The 24,031-nt window shown below is 35.4% G+C and overlaps 1 protein-coding gene across 1 annotated transcript in view; it reads right to left on the bottom strand.

Annotated features, from left to right (window-relative positions):
- The window catches only part of DNAI4 (dynein axonemal intermediate chain 4), a 73,371-nt gene that overhangs the window by 37,179 nt on the left and 12,161 nt on the right, over positions 1–24,031 (bottom strand). Inside the window, exons 2-4 of the mRNA XM_045835515.1 lie at positions 23,205–23,382; positions 13,837–14,021; positions 12,577–12,689 (exon numbers count right to left, since the gene is read on the bottom strand). Coding sequence (XP_045691471.1) covers positions 12,577–12,689; positions 13,837–14,021; positions 23,205–23,382 — 476 coding nt within the window. The remainder of the gene's footprint in view (positions 1–12,576; positions 12,690–13,836; positions 14,022–23,204; positions 23,383–24,031) is intronic.

The following is a 24,031-nucleotide window of genomic DNA, read 5'->3' as shown; positions in this document are numbered from 1 at the left end:
TTCATTCAGGACTGGGGGAGTTTGGACTTAGTTGTGTGGGTAATAAAGAGCCATAACCAGGTATAGAGGTCAGAGTTCAATGTGTTCTGTTAAAAACAGGGTGTGAGACAGCATTCCATCAGTCTTTGGGAGGGGTAAAGTTTGAATAGCTTTAGAAAAACAAAACCTAATGAGGGGGAAATGGGGACAACTGTAACTGAACAACAACAAAAAAATTAGAAAAGAAAAGAAAAACAAAACTTAAGGGTATACACTTTCCCTGCATTAAACTACCAACAAAGGAATTCTTAAGTCACCTCTTAAGAAGGCCCAGAGCTTGAGAAAAACACCTTCCTTATAATCTAAAAAAATAAAAGTTACTAATTCCACTAATTCCAGGAAAGTAGTAGTCTAGTCAATCTTCTACTTAATAGCAGAGTAACTGTCATTCATAGACAAAGCCCTAGCTTGGCAAAGAAATTTTGGCCTGGATCTCTGTATCAACCATTGTCAAAATGTTGCTTAAATTTGGTATACATTGAGAAATTGCTGGAAACTCCCCCATATACCTATAAAATCTATTTTCATGGGTCAGATCCCCTAAGTCTAAAATGGGCTTACAATTCAATCTTAACTACATATCCCTCTCCCCCTGGAAAAACATCACAAACGTATCAATTTGTCTGCTGTGCTCCTATTTACTGTCAGTGATGGAGAGAACACATCTTCTGTACTCCTGGTAGTTCTTCCAGAAAGATGGAGCTCTAGTATGACAATCTTGGCTCCTCTCCACAAGTGTACTCATGATGTCCCTTAAGAGGGTTGGGATGGGCCTGGAGTAGTCTAGATCCTTTGATGAATGAGTGGGCAGGTTTGTCAAATTTGGGAGTTCAACAGCAGGCCTTTATCTGTCATATCATACATTTTGGCTCCTATCTATCATAGCTATCCTTACCATATTTTTCAGTTAACTCAGAACTGTATGGGGAAAAAAGCTGCTGTATTTGGCTACCTTTGGGGACCCTAATAGACAGCAATCTGTGAAGCCTTCATTGGTTCCTACTTACGCCAGAATTGGTGAGATACAATTATTTAATACAATACTACTGAGTCACAAAGGCATTTTATTCTTATCCCTCCTCATGAATAAATTATATGCAAATCAAGATATTTCCTTTATGAGTTTCTTCAAAAAGATATCTATTACTTATTCGTTTATTCACTGAGACCATCTGTGTGTATGATACTGTTTGGTCCATACCTTGTACTAAAATAACAAGCTTTTCTAATCGTAAGTTTCCTTTTGATTAAACAGTAAAGCAATGGTTCACAAACTTTAGCATACATTAGAATCACCTGGAAGGCATATTAAAGATCGTTGGAACTCACTGCTAGACATTTTTTAAACATTTAATAAACTTTTTATTTAGAATAGTTTTATATATGCAGAAAATTTGCTTGAACCTAGTTTTTCCTATTGTTAGCATTTATTACAACTAATAAACTAATACTGATACTTCATTATTATCAAAAGCTATCTTTTATCCCAGTGTTCTTAGTTTTTAACTAATGTCCTTTTTGTTTTCCAGGATTTTATCCAAGATGCTTTACATTTGGTCATTATATCTCCTTAGGCTTCTCTAGGCTGTGACAGTTCTTAGACTTCTCTTGTTTTTGACAGCCTTGAGTTTTGAGGAGTACTGGTCATGTATTTTATAGAATGTCCTTCAATTTGGGTTTGCCTAGTGCAGAGAGGGGTTATGGATTTCTGGAAAGAATATTACAGAGGTGAAGTGTCATTCTCATCATGTATTATCAAGGATATATGCCATCAGCATGATTTACCACTGATGATGTTACCCTTAAACTGAGGTAGTATTTGTCAAGCCTCTCTGCTGTCAAGTTCTCTTCTCTCCTCTATTTCCAATACGCTTTAGAAGGCAATCAATATGAAAAGACCACACTTCAACAGGATGGAGAGTTAAAGTCCACCTTCTTGAGGGAGGAATATCTATATAAGTTATTTGAAATTCTTTTGTACAGGAGATTTGTCTATTCTCCACAATCTATTTACCTGTTCAATCATTTATTTATGTAAGTATGGACTTACGGGTATTTACTTTATATGTTGGGGTATAATCCAATATTACACTACTTATTTTGTTGTTGAAATTTTCCACCTTTGAACATGGAAGCTGTTTGTGTTGGCTGCTGTGTCTCTCTCACGTATCCCCACCGTTTTTGTTTATTATAGCTTTTTCTTGTTTACTTTCTGGTTGTCTTATACATTCCCTGCGGCAGCCCTAGTATCCATCATTTCCCCAGAGACCCCTGGTTCCTTTTATTGGAGAATGGTATTAGAAACAAAAATCTGGGTACTGTGTAGCAATCGCTATGGGGATATCATTGTTTCTTGGCCTTCAGACACTGTTCCTAGCAGACAGAGTCAGGGAATATTTGTTTTTATATTAACCTATGTATATATACATGTATCAATTTGGATCCATATTAAGCTACATATGAGTTCACACTAGTGTCTCTGATTCCCACCCAGTACCACAAGTATAGTTCGACACTTCTCCCCTCGTGTGTCGGTTATATCCCACTCCAACAACAGTGTGAAAGCTGCTTCTCACCATTTGCCTTCCATTTATGTGTTCAAACCTAGTATACAGGCACAATGGTTCAGAATTGTTTACATACCCCTATGAAAAATGACTTTACCAACTAGAGAATACTGTTTTATATGAGTTCCACATTTTGAATCTTATACTCTCTATACTCTCTACATAATTTCTACACCATTTAGGTCTGTGCCTTCTCTCCTCAACAACCTCCACTCTTTCAGTGAGGGGACGTCGTACATTCATAAAAGAAGGGACTATGTTCTGATGTCATAGTCTGTAATCATTCAAGTGTCCTTTAGTCTCTTAATTGTACTTTTTTTATATAAATATATTTTTTAAGATTTTATTTATTTATTTTTTTAGAGAGGGAAGGGAGGGAGGGAGGGAGGGAGGGGGAGAGAGAAAGAGAGACAGAGACAGAGACAGAGACAGAGACATCAATGTGAGGTTGCTGGGGGTTATGGCCTGCAACCCAGGAATGTACCCTGGCTGGGAATTGAACCTGGGACACTTCTTAATTGTACTTTTTTAAAAAATGTATTTTATTGATTATGCTATTACAGTTCTCCCATTTTTTTTCTCCCCTTTATTCCCCTTTGCCCTGTACCCACTCTACCAGCATTCCCTCACTGTAGTACATGACCATGAGTCATACATATAGTTCTTTGGCTTCTCCATTTCCCATACTATTTATTCTTAAACCTCTGTCTACTTTGTACCTACCATTTATGCTTCTTACCCCCTGTACCTTTTCCCCCATTCTCTTCCCTCCACCTCCCTGATGGCTCCATTTCTGTAATTCTGTTCCTGTTCTGGTTGTTTGCTTAGTTTCTTTTTGTTTTAGGTTCAGTTGTTTATAGTTGTGAGTTTGTTGTCATTTTACTGTTTGTATTTTTGATCACCTTCTTTTTCTTAGATAAATCCCTTTGACATTTCATATAATAAGGGCTTGGTGATGATGAACTCCTTTAACTTGACCTTATCTAGGAAGCACTTTATCTGCCCTTTCATTCTAAATCATAGCTTTGCTGGATAGAGTAATCTTGGATGTAGGTCCTTGCCTTTCATGACTTTGAGTACTTTTTCTTAGCCCCTTCTTGCCTGCAAGGTTTCTTTTGAGAAATCAGTGGATAGCCTTATGAGTACTCCTTTGTAGGTAATTCTCTCCTTTTCTCTTGCTGCTCTTAAGATTCTCTCCTTATCTTTAATTTTGGGTAATGTAATTATGATGTGCTTTGGATTGTGCCTCCTTGGGTCCAATTTCTTTGGGACTCTCTGAGCTTCCCTGACGTCCTGGAAGTCTATTTCCTTTGCCAGATTGGGGAAGTTTTCCTTCATTATTTTTTCAAGTAAGTTTTCAATTTCTTGCTCTTCCTCTTCTCCCTCTGGCACCCCTATGATTTGGATGTTGGAATGTTTAAAGTTGTCCCAGAAGATCCTAAGCTTCTCCTCATTTTTCTGAATTCTTGTTTCTTCATTCCGTTCTGGTTGAATGTTTATTTCTTCCTTTTGGTCCGAATCATTGATTTGAGTCCCAGTTTCCTTCCCATCACCGTTGGTTCCCTGTACATTTTCCTTTATTTCACTTTGCATACCCTTCACTTATTCCTCTATTTTGCAACCATATTCAACCATTTCTGTGAGCATCCTGATTACCCATGTTTTGAACTCTGCATCTGATACCTTGGCATCTCTTCATTGATTAGTTCTATTTTTGGCGCTTTGCTGTTTTTTCATTTGGGCCTTTTTGTTGTTGTTGTTGTTGTCTCAGCACGCATGTTACGTAGTAAGGGGCAGAGCCTTAGGTATTAGCCAGAGCAGAGCAACCCATGCTGCTGTGTTGAGGCACTGTGTGCGGGGGAGGGGTCCAAGAAGGAACAATGCCACTTGCTTGGCTTTCAGCCACTTCCCCAGCTACCCACAAGTAAATTGGGCCCTTTTGGTGCTGATTCCCAGGTGGGTGGGTTTATGTACATTCTAGGACCCCATGGGTCTCCCCAACGAACTCTCCTGTGAGGTTGGGAATTTCTCCTGCAGCTGCAACCCTCACAGGTTTTCTCAGTCACAAGTATTGAGGCTCTATTTCACTGCACTGGAACCCTGGGTTGCATGGTCTGCCTTGCTCCCTAATTGTTCCTCCTGCTTTATCTGCACACAAATGTGGGACCACCTGGTCCTCCAACTGCCACCTTGCTGTGTGTCCTCTCCACCCTGGCTGCCTGTCTCCACCCCTCCCACCAGTCTGGATGAGTTTCTTCTTTAACTCCTCGGTTGTCAGACTTCCATACAGTTCGATTTTCTGGCAGTTCTGGTTATTTTTTGTTTTTAAATTTGTTTTTGTCCTACTTTTGGTTGTGCCAGGAGGCAAACTATATCTACCTAATTCCTTCATCTTGGCCAGAAGTCCTGTTGTTGTTCTTTTTATTTAACGTAGATTAAATTTCACTTTTTGTGCTGGTAAGTTTCTAGGATTTACAAATGCATAGTTTCATATATCCACCACTACAGTGTCAAACAGAATAGTTTCACCTTCCTAAAACATTCAGTTTCACCTGTTCAATCCTCTCTAAGCCCCTAACAACCACTGATCTACAATATTTTGTTTCCTCACTTTTACATTTTCCAGAATATCATAAACATACTAGCTTTTTCAGACTGGCTTATTTGACTTAACAGTAAGTATTCAAGGTTCATCTATGCTGTTGTGCAGATTTATAGCTCATTTATTTTAATTGCTGGATAATATTCCATTGTATAGATGTACCCTTGTTCATTTATCCATTCACCTATTGAAGGACATCTTCAATTGATTCTAATTTTTGTGATTGTGATTAAGTGGCTAGACACAGTTGAATACAGGTTTTTATGTGAATATGTTTTCAAATCCACACAAAATACTTAGGAGTGGAGCTGCTGGAGTATACGGTAAAACCATGTTTAGTTATGTAAGAAAATGTCAAATAGTCTTTCAAATTTGTTGTGCCGTTTGTATTCTCATCGGTAATGACCAAGAGTTCCTACTGCTTCATATCCTTGCTAGCAATTGGTATTGCCAGGTTTGTTTGTTTTTTATTTTAGCCATTTTAATGAGTGTGTAACGATATCTTATTGTTTAATTTGCATTTCCCTAACTACAAGTAAAGCTGAGTATTTTTACAAATGCTTATTTTCCATATGTTTATATTTTTGGTGAAGTCTTTGTTCTACTCTTTTGCCTTTTTTATTGTTTTTTTTTAATTGTTGAGTTTTAAGAGTTTTTTGTGTATTCTGGCTACAAGTTCTTTGTCATATATGTAATTTTCTAAGATTTTTTCCCAGTGAGTGGCTTGCCTTTTCATTCACTCAAAATTGTCTAAGATTTTATTTTTTGCATTTATGTTTCATGAGAATTATTGGCCAATAATTTTCTTATAATATCTTTATCTGGTTTTGGTATTAAGCTAATGCTACCTCATAAAATTAGTTGGTAAATGTTTCCTCTTTATCTATTTTCTGGACTAGACTATATTAGCTCTTTTCAACCAGTGTGCTATGGCACACTTGTGAGCTGAGAGTATTTTTAAAACATGTACTACCTGACTATTTAGTCAGGAATACTGATCTTTTTCCATTAAATTGTCAAATAAAAAAACGACAATACCCAACATGACAATAACTATCTGATAGGGAATGAATAAATATTATACCTATATTTTTTGTGAGATTGGCAAAAAATATATTTTCTGGTGTGCCACAAAATTTTATTAATTAGTTTATGTGTACCATGAAGTAAAAAGGTTGGAAGTTGCAGAACTATATAAAAGTATTTCTTCTCTAACCCTGACCACTGTGGCTCAGTTGGTTGGGTATCATTCCTTGAAGCAAAAAGGCACTGGTTTGATTCCCGTCAGGGCACGTGCCTGGGATGCTGGTTAAATCCCCAGTAGGAGGTCCTATAAGAGGCAACTAACCAATGTTTCTCTCTCTCATCAATATTTCTCTCCCCCTTTTTCTTCCAAACTTCCCCCTCTCTAAAAGTTAATAAACAAATTCTTTTTAAAAAATAAAAGTATTTCTGCCTTAAGTGTTTGGTAGAGTTGACCAGGGAAATCATCTGAACCTGATATTTTGGGGGAAAAGGCATTTTTAACTACTATTCAATTTGTTAAATAGAAATAAAGCTATTAAGATTATACATTTCTAATCAAGTGAGTTTTGATAGTTTGTGTCTTTAAAAAAATTGGTCCAATTACCTAAGTTCAAAATTTGTGGGTATAGAATTCTTTGTACTGTTTTCTTATTTTCCCTCTTGTTCCAAGGGATCCCTAGTCATGACACCTTTTTTTTTTCTCATATTGGCAATTTGTATGTTTTCTTTAGGTAAAGGTTTAGGTAAAGGTTTATCAATTTTATTGATATTTTCAATGAACCAGGTTTTGGTTCACTGATGTTTCTCTAATGTTTTCTGTTTCTATTGTCACTGATTCCTATTCTAAAACTATTTCTTCTGCTTGCTTCAGATTTAATGCACTTTTCTTTCTCTCATTTTCTAAGATAAAAGCCTAAGTTATTAATTTTATATCTGTTCTAATAAATGTATTTAGTACTATAAATTTCCCTCTAAGCACTGATTTTCCTTAATCCCTCAAACTTTGATAAATTGGATTTTCATTTTTGTTTAGTTCAAAAATGTTTTTTTAATTTCACATGAGATATATTTTACCCATGGGTTATTTAGAATTGTGTTAATTTTAAAATGTTTGGAAATTTTCCAACTGTCGCCTATTTCTGATTTCTGTTGTGGCCTGAGCACATACTTTGTATTCTATTCTTTTAGATTTGTTGAGGGTGTCCTTAGGGTCCAGAATGTGTTCTGTCTTTGTGAATCTTCTATGTGAGCTTGAGAAGAATATATATACTGATGTTGTTGAATGGAATATTCTATAAATGTCAACTAGATTAAATTGGTTGATAGTGCTATCCAAGTTATCCTTATTGCTTTTCTACCTGCTTGATCTATCAGTTACTGACAGGATGTTGAAGTGTCTAGTCACAATAAATTTGTCTTTCTCTTTTCAGTTGTATTAACTTTGCCCATATTCTCATGCTTTGTAAATAGGTATATAAGCGTTTCAGATTATATCTTTTTTGTGAAATTCACTCCTTTATTATTATGTAACTTCTAGCATGTTTTCTGCTTATTTCCTTTGTTCTTTGTTTCTCTCTTTTTCTGACTTCTCATGTTTCAACATTTTCAATAAGTTCATCTCCTTTCTTGGCATAACATATATATTTCTTTTTTTTTAAGATTTTTTTTTTTTAATTTTTAGAGAGGGAAGGGAGGGAGAAAGAGAGAGAGAGAAACATCAATGTGCAGTTGCTGGGGGCTGTGGCCTGCAACCCAGGCCTGTGCCCTGACTGGGAATCAAACCTGCAATACTTTGGTTTGCAGCCTGCGCTCAATCCACTGAGCTATGCCAGCCAGAGAACATATATATTTCTTAAACAAATTAGTGGTTCATTTTGGAATTTACAATACACATGTAAAAATAACCTCCTCTACTTTCAAATAACACTATAACTCTTCATATGTAGCACAGGCACATCATAACAGAGCATTCCCATTTCTTTCTTCCATCCCTTGTGCCACACTCTCATCCACTTAATGTACCCACATGTTACACACATCTAATGAACTGTTTCTATTACATCTTTGAACAACTAGCTTTCTGGCAGAGTAGATTAAGAATGAGATCAAGGACAAAAAAGGTTTTATTTAACCTTCATTTACTTCTTCTCTAATGCACATCATTTCTTTAGGTAGGTCCAAACTTCTGACCTTTTTAATTTTCCTCCTGCCTGAAGTTCTTTCAACAATTCTTTTAGTGCAGTGAATTTTTTCAGAATGTCTAACAAAGTCTTTATGTCTCCTTCACCTTTGAAGTATAACTTTGCTGGCATAGTATTCTAGTTTGCCAGTTTTTTCTTGCAACATTTTAAAGATTTCATTCTACTATTTAAGTTCATTTTGTCCTTGTTTCTCTGTAAGGTGTTTTTCCCCCCTCAGGCTTCCTTCAAAATTTTCTCTTTGTCCTTGGTTATCTGCAGTTTGAGTATATTCCTACTTTGTTTGAATTGGATATTTATCTTGCTTGGTGTTTTCTGAACTTCTTGATTCTGTGGTTTGATGCCTGTTATTAAATCTGAAATATTCTCATCCATTATTACTACAAATACTTCTACTGTATTCTCTTCTAATAATCAAATTATGCATTTTACATCTTTTGATGTTGTCCCACAGTTTTTGGATGTCTGTTGTGGGTTGTATTTTATTTTCCATTCTTTTCTTTTCTTTGTATTTCAGTTTGGGAAGTTTCTATTAACTTGTCTTCAAATTTATTGATTCTTTCCTCAGCCCTGTCAAGTCTATTGATAACCTATCAAAGATTTTCTTTATTTCTGTTACTGTGCTTTTTATTCTGGCATTTTCTTTTAATTCTTTTGTATTTTAGTTTCTGTTGACATTACACAGCATGCACACTGTATACTTTTTCCTTTAGTTATTAACATATTAATCATACTTATTTTAAATTCTGATAATTTCAAAATTTGTGTCATAGCTGAGTCTAGTTTTGATGCTTCCTTGATCTCTTCAAAATATATTATTCCATGTCTTTCTCATACTTCAAGACATTTTGTTAAAAGTCAGAGTAGTTGGTTCATGTAACAGGTACTGAGATAAACAGGACTTTAACATAGCAATCTATGTTAATCAAGCTAGGAGTCTGGCTACATTTAATGTTTACTTTAGGTATAGGTATCAGAGGCTTCAAATTCTACTAGTGTCCTGATTTTTGTATCGCCTCATGGCTGGTAGGTTTGTACTTACCAGCTTTTCTTTGTACTGCACCTCAGAAAAACTGTGTCTTGCAAGTCTTTCAGCTGTAATCCAGTCTTATTATTCTTAAGGTTGGTTGGCGAGGTGATAAGGTATGGGGGAAGGGAATTATTCTAGAATGAGAGAAGTCTCAGACATTTTAGTGGACCCGTGTCTCAGAGTTGTGTTGTGCATAAATATTTCTGGTCCTACTCCAAGCTATAGCTTTCTTGCCCTGTCACCTATTCCTCTACCTGGATGCAGCATTCCAAATATAATCCCTTAAAGCCCTGCTCTCTTCTTTTTTTTTCCTCCCTTAGATGAGAAAGGAAGACTGGTGCTTGGGTAGAATTCCCTTCCCCAATGTGATACAGTATCAGAATTATCATCTGACTTTTTTTTTTTTAATCCTGGAGACTAGACTTCTGTGAGGAAGAAGAGTCTGGGGGTGTTTACAAGTGACTACTCCATACCTTCCCTACTCAAAACCACTAATATATTCTTCTCAGATCCTTCCTTGAGAGAATTTAGTGGATTCCTGGAATGAAAACCCATACAAAGACCCATGACCGTAGTCCCCAGGGAGCACATAATAGTAAGCATGCAGCCATACAGCAATTAATGAAAATAATCATTTCTGTCTTCTCCAGCTTATGGTAAGCAAATCTCAAGAATTGTGTATCTCTGGACAGCCTGCCTCTCTCTGGATTTTAGAGTGGCAGTTTGCCATGCTGCCTCCGTTTTCTGTTGGTTCTAAGAAAAGTTTTAATTCTCAGTTTGTCCAAGTTTTTTGTTGTTGTTACAAAACAGGTGTAATGACTTCTAAGCTCTTGGTGTGTTGGAGTGAAACTGGAAGAACACCCTGTGTTTCTGATTTAGTAGGTCTGTGCTGGGGGTTTCCTGGAATTTGTATTTCTAACAAATTCCCAAGTGACGCTGATACTGCTGGTTTGCAAACCAGACTTTGAGAACCACTGCTGCAATGGTTTTCTCAATGCTTACTGCACATTTCTTACCACATGGGAAGCTTTTACAAATCCTGATTTCAGCCATCATTCCACAATAATTAAATCAGAATTCTGGGCATGTGACCTTAGCATCAGTATTTTTAATGCTAATTTAGAAAAGTGTTACACATTAGAATCACATGAGAAAATTTTAAATACAGTTAATTGTTAAACAGTCATTTTCAAAATTAAATTATATCAATTTACAATTAAATTATATTAAAAACAAAGATAATAAGTACTCAAGACTTATACTTCCATGTTATTAAATGTTACTTTTATCTAAATTCTTGAAGTTATTTATATTTATTATATCTGTATGGTAAAAATACTAAATAGTAATATGCTACTAGGTATTTCTGTCCACCTGTGCATTCAGAAACTTTATGTTGTAGCTTGAAATTTGCTGTGGTGAAAGTATTTATACCATGGAAATTGACAAATATTATAAATCAGGGCTTCTCCAATCTCAGAGCACATAGTTTTACACGTACCATCACACCATGACTTATGTCCATCCCCACTCCCAGACATTCCATTTCTATTGGCCTGAAGTGAGTCTTTACTGTGGGAACTTGAAGAGGTATACCAGATGATGTTAATGTCATTCAAAACTAAGAAACACTGCTCTAGTGCAGAAAACCACCCAGGTGGCAGAAGTAGAATTGTTTAAGCGTGATTCACTTTAGAGACTAACTTCACCAGGCCTGTCCAAGATGATAGAAACATCTATATCATTCTTCAAGGCTGTGAGGTTATGTCACTTCTGTTTGTTTTTGATGTAGACAAGTAGAGGAAAGCCTTAGGCAAACAGTTATACAATGATTTTAGTATTTCTCTTAAGAACGATGCAAATCCATGAGAGGGTTTTTAAGCAGGGGAGACTGTGGTTAGACTGTGTCTTTCAACAGATCATTATGGATACAGTTTGGAAAAACAAATTGGATGGTGGCAAGAATGTATGTAGAGAAGGCTGGAGGTGGTTATGACAATAACCCAATCTTCTTTGTCTCCCTCTGAGAAGATGAGTTTCTCTCTTGTGACAGACATTGCTGATTAACTAATTTTTCATTGTTAAGCTTTTCTCCCTTCCCTTGACTGTTTACACTTAATAGAGGCTGGAAAATCAAGTATTTAACTTTCCCAGTTTCTCTTGAAACTAGGGGTGTCCATGTGATACAGTTCTGGCCAACAAGATTAAAGCCAAAATAAACAAGAACAAAGTCTTCTGGGAAAGCTTTTTCTTTCTCGATTAGGGAGATGTGACTGGTGCCCCTGTCTTTCTCCTTTCTGCCTTTAATGTGGATATAATACCCACAGCAGGGGTAGATACTGTTACACCCAGAATAAGAGTCCATCACTAAAAAAGAAGATTCTATTAAGCACTTTTCCAACCATATCAATATTTTCACAAATCCTTCATTATCATTTTAGAGGAAAAGATACCCTTACTGTACTCCAAGGCAAATGCCCCTGAAGAAATGCATTTCTTCCAGTATTGCTCATAAACCATTACTTCCTCATTCTTTTACCTTCACTTTCAAAATCCTTTGCATTACCTCATGGGTTTTTTCTTTTCCTTCAGATTTTAGAAGGTAGAATATTCCTTATTAAGCAATGACACCAATTGACCCATTGGGAAGACAGACTTCATAGTTTACTCTGTTTGCAACATGGGCTAATGTGTCTATTGTGGAGCTCTTCACCAGTCACAGAAGAGCCAAAAAGGAGGCTTTGTGGAAGAGTATTGCTTCTTTGGAATATGCAAAGGTACAAAATTTACAGAATCAAAACAAAATGGACAATCCCTTTGCTGGGAGAAGTTAGCACTGTCCGTGATGACTTGCCTGGGAGAGGATGACTGGAAGCTTCATGGCTGGAACTCTCTGGACCCTAGTCTGTGATTCCTGAGGCTGGTGGTATAAGACAGTCACCTTGGCAATTTTTAGGACTGTATGGATAGTTACTATGCTGGTAATTTTCATGCAGCTACAGCATAAACCAGCATTTGCAAATCATTACCATAGTTCTTTTAGCTCAAGTATCTGAAAAATAATGAGCATATTTGCCAAAGAAATAATGAAATAAATAATTGTATTTTCATTACCTGTAAAACTAGTCAATCCTTCCCGTTTATAGGATGGTTCTTCTAGGTCTTCTGCTATTGATTCAGTAGTTGATGCACTTGACTTAGAAACTGTACTGCTTCCAAAAACTGACCTTTAATAATAAAATTATTCATTTATTTAGAGTCCTTATGGATAATTAAATATATAAATGAAAACATCAGAGTGAGAAACCAATTATACTAAAATATTAAGCAAAAAAGATAGAAATTAATTAGTCCTTCAACATGAAGTTGATTTTTAATATTAAGTAAATAGTCATTTAAAAAATATTTTAAACATAAGACATGTCAAAACTATGCCTAAAGTTCCTTCAATGGATTCCCAATATATTTAGGGTAAAAACCCAAAATACAGCCTCCCTTCCCAGACTCTCCATTTTCAGTATCACTCTTGCCTTCCCTTTTTCATCTGTTTTTAATTCCTCAATCTTCAGGACCTCAGCCAAAGACTCCCATAATAATTTCCTTAAATATATGAACTTAAAATTACCCATGATATTAAATGTTTTTTTTCCTCTTTTCTATTTATAGTCCCAACTTCCCTCCAAAAGGGTGGGTCAAGTTTACGGAAATATCCTTTGTTTTGCTGAACACTCCCATGGATACTCTAGAGCAGCATTTCCACCCCCTAAATCTCATGCTTAGCTAATATCTGGAACTCTTAATTTGTCAGACTGAAAATTACACATTCAAATATTTCCCCCATGATCTTTACATTGTTTTAGGATGTATTGTTTAATTATTGCAAAGACTCTGAATGTCTCCACTATAAGCATTCATAAAATTTCAAGTTTATTAGTGTCTACATAGTAAATGCATAACATTTCATTTACAAAAAAGAAAATTGTAGAACAATAGAGAAATCAAACCCTAGGAGAATAGGGATTTGCATCAGAGAATAGAGGAAAAGAGAAAAAGCCATTCTCCCTCATAAATTGCAGCAGATAAGAAACTGAACAAATGTGTCTGTAGGTTTGTAACACTAGCCTAACCTTTTGGTTTTGCAGGAAACAGAGAGGAATATTTATATGTTTTTTCAAAAATATTTTGGTATGAGTGCAGGAGAACTTAAGACATGCAAAGCGCTCCATCTAATTGGATTATTTATGAGAGGAGCATAAAGATGATAGAGTAGAGCTGGGAGACAGGAGACAACATACATCCAAGTTACATGTATGCAACTTAAATTAAAAGACACTATATATGATATTTTAAAAAGTATAGAATAGTATACTCTACCTTGTAAACAGCCCTAAGGCACTAGGATTTAGTGTATTTTGGTAAAGGGTATGTGAACCTACGAATTCTGATACAAATGATCCTTCTTGTGATGTCAATAGTTTATTTGGCTTTCCTGAAACAAGATGTGGATCTGGATGGTAAAGAGGTCTAGGAGTAACATCAACTCCATGTGCATCAAACACCTGTGGAAAATGGTAACATAAAATGAAATGAGTTTACAAGGTGAGGTTCATAAATAATAAGTCCTAAAATATAGAAATAAAAGTAGTAGAAAATAAGTATAATATTTCTAGGGCAGGATAAACATGAAAAATTGAATATGAGATTTAAATATTTTAATTTAATTATTTAAATTAATTAAATAATATTAATATTTAATTTAAATATTTTATGTTTTAAAAGTTTCTTAAGTAGGCATACATTTTAAGTTTTATGTTTTACCTATATATAAGCAATGTATATTAATTTTGAGGAAATTCAGAAAGATGGTTATTATTCATCCAGATTGCTATTATTTTGTATATTTATTTTTTCTGTATAAGTTTTAAAAACCTTACATTCTTTTTTGCCCTTTTTCTTTTTTAATTATATTTCATTGATTATGCTATTGCAGTTGTCCTGATTTTTTCCCCTTCATCCCCCTCCAACAAGCATCCCCCACTCCCTCAGGTAATCCCCACATCATTGTTCATGTCCATGAGTCATGTGTGTTAAGTTCTTTGGCTACTCCATTTGCTATACTGTACTTTATATCCCCAGGGCTATTCTGTGACTGCCTATTTGTACTTCTTAATCCCCTCACCTCTTCACCCATTCACCCACACCCCGCTCCCATCTGGCAACCATCAAAATGCTCTCCGTATCCATGATTCTGTCTCTGTTCTTGTTTGCTTAGTTTGTTTTTTTAGATCCAATTCTTGATAGATATGTATTTTTTGCCATTTTATGGTGCATAGTTTTGATCTTATTTTTCTTAAATAAGCCCCTTTAACATTTCATATAATATGGTTTGATGATGAGGTACTCCTTTAGTTTTTTCTTGTCTGGGAAGCTCTTTATGTGCTCTTCAAGTCTATAGTCTAGCTTTGCTATAGTCTAGCTTTTCTCTCTTTGTCTTTGACCATTGGCATTTTAATTATGATGTGTCTTGGAGTGGGCCTTTTTGCATTCATCTTGTTTGAGACTCTCTCTGCTTCCTGCACTTGCATGTCTATTTCTTTCACCAAATTAGGGAAGCTTTCTTTCATTATTTTTTCAGATAGATTTCCAATTTCTTGCTCTTCTGACTTTTCTTCTCCTTCTGGCACCACTATGAAGTGACTGTTGGATTGCTTAAAGTTGTCCCATGGGCTGCTTACATTATCCTAATTTTTTTTGGATTCTCTTTTCCTCTTCTTGTCCTAATTGGTTGTTTTTTGCTTCCTTATTTTCCAAATTATTGATTTGATTCTCAGCTTCACCCACTCTACTGTTGTTTTCCTCTAAATTGTTCTTTATTTCAGTTAGTGTATCCTTTCTTTCCGACTCGATCTTTTTTATGCTGTTAGGTACTCACTATAAAGTTCCCTAAGCATCCTTATAACTAGTGTTTTGAATTCTGCATCTGAAAGATTGCTTATCTCCATTTCACTTAACTGTTTTTCTGGAGTTTTGATCTGTTCTTTCATTTAGGCTATGTTTCTTTGTTTACTTGTTTTGGCAGCCTGCCTGTACTTATTTCTATGTATTAGGGAGAACTGCTTTGACTCGATGCTTGGTAGTGTGGCCTAATATAGTAGGTCTCCTATAGGATCCAGCCACCCCTCTCACCCCAGCTGGGTACTTGAGGTGCACCATTCATGTGGGTTGAGTATATCCTCCTCTTATAGTTGAACCTTGGTTGCTATTGGCAGATCAATGGGAACGATTTACCCAGACCAGTCAGCTGCAAGGATTGGCTGTTACACTTACCATAAATCTCCACCCTCCATAGAGGATCAGCTGTGCAAGGGCAGGATGGTGGTGCTACAACATGGCCTGTAGTTGTTCACTGGGTGTGCTGGCCTTCAGGTTTCCCAGGTGTTTAGGGCCCAGGACAGCCCCACCTGTGTCTTCCAGGGCCACTCTGCCTGAGCTATAAAGCGATCTGAGGTGGCTGCTAGGTGTGTTGGGCTTGGAGATTCCCAGATGAAGCCAAGTTGTAAATCTAGGCTGGCTGCTGCTAGTGCCAGGCCTAGGGCTCCCTGAGGCCAGCTGTTGCTTGTTTGAGAGGATTTAGGAAGTTGTACATCAGCCAAGACCAGCCATTCATATGGAAAAGCAGTTTTCGTGGGTCCATATATTGGGTGGTGTGGAATCTCTGGGGATCTCCAAAGTGGGTCAAACAGTGTTAGCCAGTTTGATGGAATCTCAGATATGGCACCAACTTGCTGGCTCTATTGTGTGTGGGGGCATGTTTAGAAAAGGGATATTGGCCTCTGCTCACCTTGATGCTAGATATTTCAGTTTCTCCCATTATGCTGGTGCCTTTCAAGCTGCCATCCCGGTGCTTAGTGGGAGTGAGTCTAAGTGAGTTCCTGTGTACATTCTTTAAGAGTAACTACTTGCTGCTCCAGAAGTTTCTTCCACCAACTCAATCCCCACTGGTTTTCATAGCCAGAAGTTGCGGGGATTCATCTTCCTGGCACTGGAACCCTGGGCTGGGGAGCCTGGTATGGGGCTGGGACTCCTTGATCCTGAGATATCCCTCCAAATTTTTATCCACCACATGTAGGTGAGGGACCAGCCCTTTCTGTGTCTGAGCCCCTCCTACCAGTCTGCATGGATGTCGTTTCTCTAGTCCATAGTTATCAGACTTCTATTCAACTAGATTTCTGATGTTTCTGAGCGATGGTTGTTCTATATTTTAGTTTTAATTTTGATGTGGTTGTGCAAAGAGGTGAGCCATGTCTGCCTATGCTGCCAGCTTGACTGGAAGTCCAAAACTTTCCTTTCCATTGAACACTTTTATTAATAAGCATTTCCAGATCATATATTGGTGGGGTAAAAGTAGGTTTACAGTTGTTCATATGGAAAATAATACAGTAATTAATAAATAATAACACAAGAATATGCTCTGTGTTTTGCATACTCACAACTGTAAACCTATTTTTGCCCAAGAAACTTTGTATTCTTGGTTTGTTTTTGCCTAATATTTTATCTTTTTGTAACCAAACTCAGGTTCAGCTGCCTGCTACAACAAAAGGCCAATTCATGAGATAGGTGGTGGTGAGAAAGGAAAGAGGTTATTTTCAAATTGCTAGTAATTCAAGATTGGGAATTCATATCCTCAGAAAAATTCATCAGAATCCTCAGAAAATTCATCATATCCTCAGAAAAAACCTCAGTGCAGGCAGAGGTTTTTATAAGGATGGAGAGGGAAAGCAGATCAAAAAGATCAGGGGGAGGAGAATGCAATGCACTGCTTCTTCTGAGAGGGGAACACAGGAAAGGGAAGGGGTTTCCTCCTCTCATTTTGGTGCTATCTCTCTTCAAACAGGAATTTGTAGATTTACTGTGGACACTTGTGGATTTTCATGGCTAGTGCCAAGCAGTCATTTCTCCACTCCCCTCACCCCAGCAGACTTCTCTTAAGCTGTAAAGAAGGCTAGATAATGGGTAAAAACACAGGGCTTTATTTACATACTCCAAGAAAACAGAGGTGGCTGTAGCCATGAGAAAATATAGCATAATTGAAATGTTAAATTATGGTTACATTTTCAATTATGAAATTTAATGCACACAGAAATGTAATTAAAACTATATGTGTAGTTAAATAATATAAGGCAAGTGTTCTAAGAATCACAACAACAAAAAAATAGAACATTCACAGAAGCTCTAGAAGACTTGGCCTGTCTGAATTACATCTAGGGACCCTAGCTTTTGCCCCTTCCGGATCACAGCTGAGAACATGCCTCTCAGTGATAATTATTAACTTAATTTTTGTGATCATTTCCTTTCTTGTTTTTATAGTTTCATTAAGCATGCACTCCTAAATAGTAGCATTTACTTTGTATATATTGTATTGAAGTTAAATATGCATAAAGTACAAATATAAATGCACAGCTTAATAAATTTTCACCAACTGAACAAACCCATGTACCCAGTATTCAGATTTAGAAACAGAAAATTACCAGCATCTCAGAAGTTCTTTTCATGAGAGACACTATCTTCCACCAAAGGCAACAATTATTCTGATACCATGAATTAGTTTTGCCTGTTTTTAAACCTTATTTAAATGGAATCATACTCTTGGTATCTGGTTTCTTTTGTCCATTATATTTGTGAGATTAATTCATATTATCAAGGACAGTTGTAGATGGCTCATTTTCATTGTATAATATTCCACTGTGTGAATGTCATACTTTTATTTATCGATTTTATTATTCACAGACATTTTTGTAGGTTCCAATTTTTTGGCTATTACAAATGGCACCACTGTGGATATTGCTGTACATGTTTTGCTGAACATGCTATGTGAATTTATGTTGGGTATGTACCTAAGAATGGAATTTCTGGGTAACTTATATATATGTTCATCCTTAACAGATACTGCTAAAGTTTCCTCAAGTGGTTCCCACCAACACAATATGAGAGTTCTGGTTACTCCAAAATTTTGCTAGCACTTTGTATTTACCATGTTTGTCAATGTAATTTAGTTTTGCCTGTTTTTAAAATTTAGATAGTCATATATTATGACTGATATTGTCATCTTTTGTTTAACAGTGTTTTTATTTATTTTAAAAAAGATTTTATTTATTTATTTACTTTTAGAGAGAGGGGAAGGGAGGGAGAAAGAGGGGGAGAGAAACATTGATCCTCTAGCACACCCCAACTGGGGACCTGGCCCACAACCCAGGCATGTGCCCTCACTGGGAATCTAACTGGTGATCTCTTGGTTTGCAGGATGACACCCATCCACTGAGTCTGGGCAACAAGTTTTATTTGTGTTTGTTTTTTTAATTTTAGCTTTTACATATAGATTTCTGATTCAATGTTGAATTAACTTTTCTTATATGGTGTGAGGTAAAGGTCCAACTTCATTCTTTTGCATGTGTCCATGCGATCATCCCGTCTCCATTCATTGAAAAGATTATCCTTTTTCTATGGAATGCTCTTCATATCCTTATTGAAAATATGTTGAACGCTGACATATGTGTTGATTTCTGGACTCCTAGTTCTATTCCATTGATCCATCTTTGTGCCAGTACCACACTATCTTGATTAATATTGCTTTGTAGTAAAGTTTGAACTTGAGGAGTGTGAGTCTGACTACTTCATTCTTCTTTTTTAGTTTGGACTATTCTGCGTTCCCTGCAATTTTATGCATAATTTGAATTGTCAACTTGTACAAAGAAGTCAGCTAGGATTCTGATAAGAATTGTGTTCAGTTTGCAGATCAGATTGGAGAGTATCAACATCTTAACAATGGTAGGTCTTCTAATCCATGAATTTTAAATGCTTTCTTATTTATTAGATCTTCTTTAATTTTGTTCAGTAATGTCTTATGGTTTCCAGAGCATAAATTTTACTGTTCCAATTTATTCCCTAGTCTTTTATTGTTAAAGAAATTATTTTCTTAATATTCATCCATGTTGTAGAAGTGTCAGAATTTTCTTCCTTTTTAAAGCTGAAAAATATTCCATTTTATGTATATTACATATACCACATATTGTTTACTCAGTTACCTGTTGATGGAAATTGTTTTCCTTCCACCTTCTAGCTATTGTGAATAATGCTGCCATGAACATGGGTGTACAAATAGCACTTCAAGTATCTGCTTCCAATTCTTTTGGTTATAGACCAAGAAATGGAATTGTTGAATCATATAGTAATTCTATTTTTAATTGCTTGAGGAACCACAACAGTGTTTTCCATAGCAGCTGCATCATTTTACATTGCTACTGACAGTACATAAAGGTTCTAATTTCTCTATATCCTCACTAGCACTTGCCATTTTCTAAGTTTAGTTTTCTTTTTAAAGTAGCCATCTTAATGAGTGTGAGGTAGCATCTCATGTGGTTCTATCTGCATTCCCTTAATGATTTTTAATGTTGAGCATTTTTTCATGTCCTATTGACTACTTGTATATCTTCTTTGGAAAAATATCTATGTAAGTTATTTGTCCATTTTTAAATGGGCTGTTTATTTGTTTGTTGTGAGTTAGTGTTCTTTGTATATTCTGTATACTACTTCCTTGGTAGATACTTGATTTTCTATTTTTTTCCTTATCCCATGGGTTGCCTTTCACTTTGCTGTTGTGTCCTTTAATCATTAGAAACAAGTTTCTAATGTTTGATGAGGTCCAATATATATATATTTTTTCTTTTTGCTGTCACATCTAAGAAGTCATTGTCAAATCCAGTGTCAAAAAGTTTTTTCCCTTATGTTTTCTTCTAAGTGTTTAATAGTCTTAGCATTTACCTTTAGGTCTTTTGATTCATTTTGTGTTATTTTTGGCTATGGTATAAGAAACCTACTTCATTCTTTTCATGTCAATATCCACTTTCCCCAACACCCTCATGCAAAAGACCATTTTTTCCCCACTGCATAATCTTGGCATTCTTGTTGAGTATCATTTGACATATATTGAGGATTTATTCCCAGGCCCTATATTCTGTTCCATTGGACTACTATATTTCTTTTTTTATGCCATACTATACTGTGTTGATTACTGCAACTTTTACAATCAGGGAGTATGTTTTAAAATCAGGAAGTATGAGATCCCCAACTTTGTTCAAGGTCGTTTTAGCTATTTGGAGTCCCTTGATATTCCTTATGAATTTTAGGATAGTTTTTTTTATTTCTGTAAAAAATATCATTGAAATTGTCATAGGGATTGCATTGACTACATGGATCGTTTTGGGTAGTATCAACATCTTAACAATATTACATCTTCCCATCTATGCAGAAGGGATTTTTTCCTCATTTATTATTGTTTTCTTTTATGTCTTTCAGCAATTCCTATAGTTATCAGTGTACAAGGCTTTCTTCTCCTTAGTTTATTCCTAAGTATTTTCTTCTTTTTGATGCTATTGTAAATGGAAATCTTTTTCTTAATTTTCTTTTTGAAGTGTTCATTGCTCACTGTATAGAAATACAATGGATATTTTGCATTAATTTCCTATCTTTTTTGAATTTATTTTAATGTGAAATCTTTAGGGTTCTCTACACATAAGATCATGTCATATGTGAACTGAGATCATTTTACTTCTTTCTTTCCACTCTAAATGACTTTCATGTCTTTTCTTGCCCAATTGCTCTCATTAGAACAACCACTATTATGTTGAAGAGAAGTCACAAAAATGGGCATCCTTGTCCTGTTTCTGTATTTCATCATTATGTATGTTAGCTATAGGTTTTACAGAATGCTGCTAAGGAAACCCTTTCTCTTTCAATTTAGTTGAAATATCAAAAAAATTAAATCATGAATGAATGTTAAATTTTTTCTAAATGTTTTTCTGTTATCAGTTTTTTCTTTTTTTTCAGTCTATTAATATGGCAACGTTGGAACAACTTTGCATGTATTACCCCTACTTGGTCATGATTATCCCTTTTACATAATATTGCTAATACTATGTAATATGTATGTGTTTTACATATGTATAGCATATAAATGTGTATACCCTATGTATATACAATTATTATGAACTGAATATTTGTATATTCCCAAAACTTACATGTTGGAATGCTAATCCCAATGAGATGGTATTGAGAGATGGAACCTTTGAGAGGCAATTAGGTAATGAGAAGCTGGAGGCCTTGTGAATGAGATTAGTGCCCTTATACAAAGTGGCCAAGAGAGCCACCTAAATCTTTTTCTGCCATATGAAGATACAGTGAGAAGCTGGTAGTCTGCAACCTGAAAGAAGGTCTTCACCAGAACCTGATCATGCCAGCATCCTAATCTTGGACTTTCAGCCTCCAGAACTGTGAGAAGTAAATGTCTTTGTTTATAAGCCAGCCACTCCATGGTAATTTGTTATAGCAGCCTGAGCTGATTAAGATAATAGTACATGTAATATATATGAAAATATTATTCATTTATTAAAATAATATAGGGTTATTTCCATTTTTTGGCTATTATAAATAAAACTGCTATGAACATCCATGTATATATAGTCCTTGTACAAACCTATAATTTCTTTTCTCTTGGGAAAATTCCTAGAAGTGAAATGGCTGGATGCTATAGTAACTATATATTTAACATTTAATAAACTGCCAAGTTGCTTTTCATTTTGCAGTATATGAGAGTTCTAGCTCCTTCACATACTTGCCAACATTAGGTATGATCAGTCTTTTAATTTTAGCCATTCCAGTTGGTGTGTAGCAGTATCTCATGGTTTTACTTTGCATTTTCCTAATGACTAATGCTGGTATCTTGAATGCACTCATTAGCCATCTGAATATGTACTTCGGTGTTTTTTCAAATGTTTTACTCATTTTAAAAAATTAGGTTGTCTTAATATTGTTTTGAACATTATTTATATATTTTGGATACAAGTATTTTATCAGATATATGTTTTGTAAATAACTTTTCCTATTGTGTGGCTTTCCTTTCTATTCTCTTAGCAGTGTCTTTCAAAGACCAGTTTTAATTTTGATGAAGTCCAGTTTACCAATTTTATCTTTCATGGACTGTGTTTTTGATGTCATATCTAAAAAATCATTGCCTAGTCCATTCACATTTATATACTATAAACTTTTCTGTATCACAGGCCTCTATAACAAAGTATATTATACTTTGATTAATGCTTTTAAAAAGTCAATTCTTAATTATAAGTTCTCTAAGGAGATAAGATAATCTACTTTATGACAATTCATTTTATATGTTTTGGACTATACTGCATAAAAGAGGGGATAACAGTTACAGTCTATATTACAACTAGATAGTTACAATTAATATCATGACCAACTAGTTCTTAAAGTCATGAGTAGACTATTCTCATTCCACTGTAATATTACTACCAATAATGAATTACAGGAGCCAACTAATAATATTACGCTGTAAGGTATGTTATATGGTAAAGACTAACAAAATCAATACATCAACATTAAAAGCAATTATTTCAAAGCAGCATATTTTCTACCTTGAACAGTTCATCAAGCTTCATTTTCAAATGAACTCAAAATTCTAAAGAATATTACCTATAGCCCTGGCTGGTGTGGTAGAGTGGATTGAGCATCGGACTGCGAACCAAAGGGTCGCAGGCTCGATTCCCAGTCAGGGCACATGCCTGGGTTGCAGGCCAGGTCCCCAGTTGGGGGCACGTGAGAGGCAACCACACATTGATGTTTCTCTCCCTCCCAATCTCTCTAGAAACAAATTAAAAAAAAAAGAATATTACCTGTGAGACTATCTTTGTGGCAGAAATATTAATTTTTTCTACTTTTGTCTCTGGTAGAATTGTCAAGATTCTTGATGTACCCATTCTGCTTTGGTTTGCACCAGGATACCCTTTCGATTGATTTCTTTTTACCGAGCCAGTAAAGCTAATAGACTTCTTTGGCTGCGAGCCAACATTCCTATACCAGGAAAAGAACACATAATACAGAGGATCCACAATTGAAGAAAAACTAACCAACAATAAAAAAGAATAGATGTTCATTTTAGAAACATGGAAACAATCTAAACATATAAATAAGAAATAATAATAGCTACTTAGGGTTCATTATGTGTAAACATAGGCCTACAATGTTTACATGCATTATGTCTTTTTTTCCACATAACTCTACTATTATTTATGTGAAATCACAGAAACCTAGAGGGAAACATTCCTTCTAAGGTTGAAATTTAAATCCCGGCAGTCAGATCCAAAGTCTGCACTGATTTCTCTGGGTTTGTTTTCTTATGTGTTTAACGAGGATAATAATGGTATCTAATTCATAGGTTATTTGAGGATTAAAACAATTAATTTATATATTATGGTTAGAAAGTGCCTAACATGCAGTAAACACAAAGTGTACAGTGTGGCTGCACAGACAGATTGAAGCCTGAGTATCAACCTGGGAAAGAATATAATTTTTGTCCTTTTACAATTACATAATAATTTTTAAAAAGAAGAAAAGTTATAATCAAAATGTTTATATCCCAGGGAAAATTTTTTATTTTATTTTGGATCTACTCTGTAAATTCACTAAGGAAAAAAATCTTATTCATTCATTCTAGTACTTT

The sequence above is a fragment of the Phyllostomus hastatus genome, unplaced genomic scaffold, assembly GCF_019186645.2.
Source record: "Phyllostomus hastatus isolate PE091 unplaced genomic scaffold, TTU_PhHast_1.1 phas_contig_209, whole genome shotgun sequence".
Classification (NCBI taxonomy): domain Eukaryota; kingdom Metazoa; phylum Chordata; class Mammalia; order Chiroptera; family Phyllostomidae; genus Phyllostomus; species Phyllostomus hastatus.
This window is presented reverse-complemented; position numbering and strand designations above follow the sequence as displayed.